The sequence below is a fragment of the Galeopterus variegatus genome, unplaced genomic scaffold (genome assembly GCF_000696425.1).
Source record: "Galeopterus variegatus unplaced genomic scaffold, G_variegatus-3.0.2 Scaffold601, whole genome shotgun sequence".
Classification (NCBI taxonomy): Eukaryota; Metazoa; Chordata; class Mammalia; order Dermoptera; family Cynocephalidae; genus Galeopterus; species Galeopterus variegatus.
Genome location: NW_007726712.1, coordinates 234623 through 242277, shown reverse-complemented (window position 1 = coordinate 242277; position 7655 = coordinate 234623). Strand labels below are relative to the sequence as shown.

Below are 7655 nucleotides of genomic sequence, written 5' to 3'. Positions count from 1 at the left end.
TTCCGGTCATTTTTAAAAAAAAAAAAAAAAAAAAAAAAAAAGACAAAATTGGTGAAAATTGGTTATGGGGGAGGAGGCTAAAAAAGGTTGAGAAACACTGTAGAGTGAGGACACGGAGAAGCTGGCACTGTCCAGGTTGTCAGTAAACATAACCACATCTCTAGTTTTAGAGTAGCTGAGAAGGGGACTCGCCCCAGGCCCAGCATTTCCAGCTGCTCTCATGCTGCACAAGTCCTGCTGTCCCTGGAGGGAAAGAGAGCCCCCAAGGGGTTGGCCATCCATCTCCATTCTGTGTGTTCCAAACTGGGAGAGTAGAAGGTAGAATTCACAATAGCCTGTTGTTAGATGCAGATTTTCTCTTGTGTTTTTCCTCAGTATAGGCCAGTGTAGTTAAAAGCAGAAGCCATACATCTGGCTTCTGGCCACCAAGAAGTCACTGCTAGAGCTGTAGAGATGAGCCCAAGCACCCCCATGCCCCTGGTCTCCCACACACATTCCTTTCTCTTGGGCACTGAGGAACCACTGGGGCTGTAAAGGAATGAAAGGACCCTATCTGCCCTCATTTCTGGCATCTGGCCTTTCTGGTAGGTATACTTGGCCATCGTTTTGCTATAACTGCCACTAAGGACCTGATGAATGGCTTCTAGGTCATTCTCCTCCCTCAGACCCTCCGAACTAGCTGTGAGGCTGTAGCCACCCTCTGTGGAGTAGTGTAATCACAAATACTAGTGAAAAAGTCCCTGGCGTGCTAGGCTCACAAAGTTTCCCTGTACTAAAGTGACTGGCCCCACATTTTTTAATGATTACAATTAGTATCCCTTATGGCTTAATTATATCTTACTTCTAGGTTTTAGATTATAGAGCTTGTCAAATTTTCTGGCTTTCGTACCAACATAGTTCTCTCCTTGCTGAATTATACGCATAAGCTGGGTCCTTTCTGTGAATAACTTCCTGCCTGGAAACAGCAAGTGCAGCGGACGGCAGCACTGCCCGGCATGGGCCGCCTCTGCACTCCCTCACATCTGTGTGCACACACCGCTGACGGCTGGGAGGACTCGGGGAGGAGCCTTGGAAACTTGGCCAACTTGGAACCCATTTAAAAAGGAAGAAGCTGTCGGGGGAGAGTTGGCAGGAGTAGAAATTACCTCCCCCCAAATATGTTACTGTCTAAAAAATAGAGATTAGAGCTACTGGAGAGAGGTGAGAAGGAAGGGAATTGTATACCAAAGACCATCTCACCTGGAGCTGTTTACGTGGCTGTTGACCCCAGTTTGCAGTTACCTCATGAAGGTCAGGTAGCTCAAACTGGCATTTCCCAGCAGGGACATAATAGGCATCTGAGGTGGGACAATTCTTAGTTGTGGGGGACTGTCCTGCATTGCAGAATGTTTTAGCATCTCTGGCTTCATATGCTAGATGCCAGTAACCTTCCCCCTTCTCCCCTTATTTCCAAGTATTCCCTAGGGAGGCACCTTGTTCATTTGAGAGCCAGTACTTTTTAAAGTATTCTGTGAAATGACCAAGAACAGAAGAATCTCCAGTGCCTAAGATACTGGCTTACTTTTCATTAGGGCTTTTTCTACACCCAAACCTGGCTTATAGTTGTGTTCAAATCAAATGTTGCAGCACTCCTCCCCCTCCTCAGTCTTCCCATTCAAAGAACAACCTCTCTCAGGAAGTACTTTTGGGAGATCCCCCTCCGCATCCCCACCTGTGACAGAGGGGGCTAGACTGAGCGTCACATCTGTCAGTGAGTTGCTGTGAGACCCCAGGCAAGTTGCATATCCTCTCTGGGGCTCTTTGAAATCCCTCCCCTTTGAAATAGGAATAATAACTCAATCACTAGAATTCTTCACCTGGTTGTTCTGAAACTAATCAGAATAAGTGTGAAGATAATATGAAAGAGTGTAAAGATTATTTGGCAGCTCTGTGACATCTTGATTGATAATGACAGTGACTGTAGTATCTGTCATTCCACTCCACACCACTCTTACCCTTCGGCTAAAACAGAAAAAGGTAAGTCTGTGTTTTTCACCCCTTTTCTCAAGCCCACTTTGTTGTTTTCCTTAGTTGCTAGATGAGAAAGGAAAGAGGGTCAGAGAGGACCTTAAGTTCATGTACTTTAAAAAGAACCTGCAATTTTAAGTGATCTCCTTAACCAGTTCTTTCTTTTCTTTCCAGTTTTTCCCCAGTTATACTTCCATATGATACACCAGAGAAGAAAGATCCTCTCTTATACTGAAGAACACAAGAAATTTGAATAGTTCCTGCTTTCTGCACCTGCCCCCCAAACAAACTTTTCAATGATCAAAAAATGCTGCAGACTTTTTGAGTTCCCAATACGTTTCGTAGAAAATAAGTAAGAACTATTTTTAAAATATTTAAAAAAACAAAAACCAGAAATCCAATGTCACATGGGCCTGGGATTTTATTTTAAAAGGCTGTCACATAAAACATTCTGGCTGGTCCATTGCAGCATGCTCTTTCAACCAGAACTTACTAATATTTATTGACGGTGTTAGAAAGGGATTTGGCATTTTATATTCCTTCTGTCCTTCATGTATCTGATAAAGATCTGTAACACTAAATACCTGAGAGTTACAGTCTGAGTAATGAAGTTGTACCAACTGAATGCCCAGCTTGCGATAGAGTTATGTTGCAGTCTGCAGTGTGTTTAGCATTCCCTTTTCAAAGTGCTTGACTGCATGCTGGAAACTATTTGTATTTTTGAAGTGGCAAACTTTGTTCTCTGGAATGCTCTGAAGTTGTGGCTGGGACCTATCCCCTCATATCTAGTGAATGAAGTATAAATGTATATGCCTGTGAAGCTTTGGGGTAGTGCCGTAATCAGAAAACAACTAGAACCCTGTTGTTGTTTTTTTTTTTTCAATTGAGTCATTGCTGCCTGCCACTAAGAAACATGCTTGAATTTAATGAGTATGTGTATATTGTAAGGAACCTACCTTATCTGGAGCTCAACCTCAATCATTTGTTAACAAAATAACAGTTCTCAGAGAGGGAAAGCTCAGCAGCTAGTGACAAGTACTTTTCATAGTACTGTTCTCAGAACACCTCTGGGTGATGGATTTGCCAATAGCTATTCTCATTTATGGACCTGAAGCCAATCCAGTCACATAGGAGCAGGGAATGTTATTGAAAGCACATGGAAGGTGTTGCTTTAGAAATATCCAGAAAAACATTCAGGAAGAGGTTTTAACACCATTATTATTTTACTTTTTAATTTTCATATACTCTTCTGTTATGACACTTTTCCTAACAGTGGTCCTATGTTAATTCCTACCAAGCTGTAAGTCCAAACGCAGTAAAATGTTCCAGTTGGGCAGTCATGAGCTAAAAGCAATATCATCTCCACGTGTTGTAGGAGCCAAGAGATAGTTTGGCCCTATGTACATTGTCTAATTAACATAATATCTTCATACCATTTAATTGCTCAACTGTGCATTTAAAACCCTTTAAGAAAGGGTTGGATGAAAATGTATAGCACAAGTTTAGATGTGCATCAGATTTTAAACACAGTATCTTCTTTATGGAACCTTTCACCCCGCACCCCCCTTTTTTTTGGTTGAACCTTAAGACTTTAAAATTCTAGCTTACTGAGTAGTTGTAATTGAAAATATAATTGCTAATATTAGAAGAATGTCATAATGGAAAATCAAATTTCTAAATGCTTATTTTCATAGACATTTGAAAATTTAATGCAGGCAGGTGTATAATAAATTATTTTTGAATTGAACATTAAAATTCTGCTTCTTAAAGTCAACACTTTTAACTTGGGTGTGTTGAGGTTAGAATCTATTCTTATATTTGATGGACAAAATATATGGGAAAGATTATTCTTCGAGATTTTTCTCTCATTTTGGCCTTCCAAAATGTATTTCCACTGTAAAATAGAATTAACTTTGGTTTTATTAGCTTTATTACTTTATTCAGTTAAGATTTTTTCAGTTGTTTTTGGAATAGTTATATAAGGTGGCATGAAAAATGCAGGTTTTCCAGGATTGCTGGGCTGGGAGTATTATTCAGACCTCTCTATTATAATTTGTCACTATTTATGAAAAACATTCCGTTACAAACAGTGGTATTGCATCAGATTGAACTTTGGCAATGAGAACACAGCAAACAACTCCCTTCTGAAAAAGAGTCTCAACCCCAGTGTGTATTTTTGTACATCAACATTTAAAATACTTATGGCAGATAAGTAAGGCATGTCACTGTGTCCTTCATTAACCTCTCTCAGTAACTGGTGTCTTTATCCATAACATGAATTAATTTCTCCTTGGAAGTGGTGGCGTTCTTTTATAAATTGAGAATATCCAACCCCACCAACTCTCACATCTTCTTATAAAGTGTGAATGAAGAACGTGGGTTTTTGGTGGTGGTGATTTTTTCAGACTTAGCAGTTTCATTTCAGGGCACAGTCAAAGGCATCGTCTTCCCAGCTGCCCACTTGATTGCGTGTTTCAGATCCCCACTGGGGGCCTCTGACAGAGAAAAGTCTTTGAGGTACACAGTAGTGCTTTGAAGATACAAGCTGCTAATCTTCTTCTTGCTGTGTTCTGTTTGCTAAGGTTGGGATCATTCATTTAAAATGTACCAAACATTATCAAAGGCACCGTGGAGAGTTAGTCATGGAGTAAAGCACTGTCCTCCCAGACAAAAAAGGTCCTCTAAAGCAAACTTCTGCCATGAAAGGTTTAGAAGATATAGAGGTAAAGAGGCATATGAAGAGATCGTGCCCTCATTTTTCACTTGTTTTTTTGGTTATTCATTTATAATAGAAGGTTGGCAGTGATGTGGTCTAGCCTGCACATTATTTTCAATTCTGAGTTTCAGATAAAACATTACAAAACATCAAATTCAAAACATACTGCTCCTTTGAAATTTGGGTAAAAAATTATACAACCGTATATATAGTCACTTTTGTATTTTTTCTATGTTGTGAAAACCAAAATTGTAATTTTATAAGTCTTTGATTCACTGAAATTATATAATTTAAATGTATTTTTTGTATATTTAGAAATAAGGAGTTCGAATACTATGCTTAACTTTCTATGCATGCATTTGAAAGCTGTTTTTACCTGATTGATAAAGTTAACATAGTAATAAGTTGTATTCATAAAATACTGATCTGTGTTGCATTTCGAAATAAACTGTGTGTGCTCTGCGTGGATTTGAAAAACTGACCAGTGAGTATAATGATTTTTCACATTCAATAGGCCTGAATGTGGTGTGTCAGGAATATGGAAGAGTTTCAGTTGTGCTGTGGACTCTAACTCTTTCGCTGACAATTTTAAAATCTATTTCTCCTAGTCATAATGGTTCTGCACTTACAGGAAAAAGACAGATTATATTTAGAGGTTTCCCAAAAGTCTTTCTTTCCTGCCAATCTTCAAGCTTACCCAGCCAGTCTGCAATCTGGCTGCAGAGATAAGAAGGATTCCTCATGTGAGTGACCAGGAAATCTAAGAAATTAATCAGCCAAAGGTTGAGAACTCTTGTCTTATAATGAAGTCTGGGTTTTCTTTAGTGTAACTTTTCTAATATAAGTTGAGAAGGGAGAGACTGATGCCCAGCAGTGTTCATCTTTTATTAAAACAAGATGTGGTGAAGTTCAAGTATGCCATCCTGAAAATGCTTCCAAATACAGAGCAATCCTAGGAACTGCTCTGCTCTCTCTCAGGTTCACAGTAAGAAGTGGTGGAAAGGGGCCGGCCCGGTGGCGCACTCGGTAGAGTGTGGCGCTTGGGAGCGTGGCGGCGCTCCTGCCGAGGGTTTGGATCCCATATAGAGACCGGTCCGCTCACTGGCTGAGCGCGGTGCAGGCATGACACCGAAGGTTGCGATCCCATTGCCGGTCACGGTACGGGTGCGACACTGCAGGTTGCGATCCTGTTACCGGTCAAGAAAAAAAGACAAAAAGGAAAAAAAAAGAAGTGGTGGGAAGGACACTGACTTAGGATATATTCAGCCAGGTCACTTCCAACCTTCCATCTCTAGACCCTCAGTTTCTTCTGCGTGTGCTGGGCACTTTCCAGTTATTTCCCTGGGTGATCTCTCGCATGGTTCTTGCAGTAGTAATGTGCCCCTTCCTGGGTCTGCATGGTCTTTCTCAGAGTTAACCATCACCGCTGCCCAAGAGTGCACTCTTTGTCCCAAAGGGGAACATTTTCTTTCTAGACGCTATCTGATCACAGCCTAGACGTTACCAGCACAGTGGTTAAACTACTTCTGTCCTCGTATGGAGTCTATTCTGTTTCAGAGGTAGGCTTTTCATTTATGAAAACAGAAATAAAATTATTGCAACTGAAACTGAGGAACAGATGGTGAAGTTAATAGTAGAGGCTACCCAGAAAATGCAACCTTTACAATTAATGAGAAACGGGGGCTTTCTAATTTGTCATTGTCATATTTTGTGGCAATTATGTGTACTATGTTAACATAAGGCTTAGCCTGGAGGAATTACCGTTGTTATAATTAAGAGACCTACTGTTACACACAGCATTCCAAAAATACTGCTGTGTTGTTCTGTTCCCTTTAACAAGAATGAAGACAGGCTTCACAATTCCTCATTATTTAAAAAAGAAGAAAAAAAGTTCCAGCCTCACAAGTAGCATGGCTCATTTGTCCTACAGTTTAGTGGTGAAGAAACTGTTCTAAGCGACTGTTACCAAAAATAGCCATACCTATTAACATTCCTCTGCTTACAACTGAGAACCAGAGTCAGAAGAGAGAGCTGTGTGGTTTCTTGACCAGAACTTTTTTTGAACACGTGAAACTAATTTTTTTTTTTTTAGAGATACGCTTAATATTATGGGGGCAAGTCTCATTACCAAAAATTATCTTTCCCACAAAAGGCAATTCACTGTAAAATTCTTCCATTTGGTGAGCAAAAATAAAAATGTAAGAGGCTCTGTGTAAGAGGCACCTCGTACTCATTTCATAAATCTTTTTGTTTGGAAATTGTGTTTTCTGCTCCCTAATTCCAGAGCATAGACCTATTACCACGGCAGCGCTTTTGAATCTGTCCTGTCCTTGGGTGGATGCAATCCAGATATGTTTCCAGAAGCTGCTCTTGTTTAAAACCAGGAACATATTTTCACCACCGTGCTGCAGTATCTGGGCTTTCCCTCTGGGGGGCAGCACCTCACAAGCAATCTGGGTCCTCACGAGCCAAAGGAGTTTGGGAAACAGCTTTGGCCCAAGAACACCAAAGGGGCAGGAAGGCGCACTAAAGAAAATTAGTCATGGCTCTTTATTGTCCATGTAAAGCAAAGACAGATTTTATTTATTTTTATTTTTTTTAATTTTTTTATTTTGTCAATATACATTATGGTTGATTTTTTTTTTTTTCCTTTTTGTCTTTTTTCGTGACCGGCAACCGATCGCAACCCTCAGTGTCGTGCCCGTACCGGACTGGGACCGGCCACGGGATCGCAACCCTCGGTGTTGCTCCCGCACCTCGCTCAGCCAGTGAGCGGCCGGTCTGTATGTGGGATCCGAACCCTCGGCGGGAGCGCCACCGCACTTCCCAAGCTGCGCACTGTAGCAGTGCGCCACCGGGCCGGCCCCATTGTGGTTGATTATTGTTGCCCCTTACCAAAACCTCCCTCCCTCCTCCCTCTCCTCCCTCCCAC

The 7655-nt window shown here is 41.0% G+C and overlaps 1 protein-coding gene across 1 annotated transcript in view; it reads left to right on the top strand.

Annotated features, from left to right (window-relative positions):
- The window catches only part of PTPLB (protein tyrosine phosphatase-like (proline instead of catalytic arginine), member b), a 90276-nt gene extending 85072 nt beyond the window's left edge, over positions 1-5204 (top strand). Inside the window, exon 8 of the mRNA XM_008570429.1 lies at positions 2182-5204. Within this exon, the coding sequence (XP_008568651.1) occupies positions 2182-2264 (83 nt within the window). The 3' untranslated portion in view covers positions 2265-5204. The remainder of the gene's footprint in view (positions 1-2181) is intronic.
- Positions 5205-7655: the final 2451 nt, after the last annotated feature.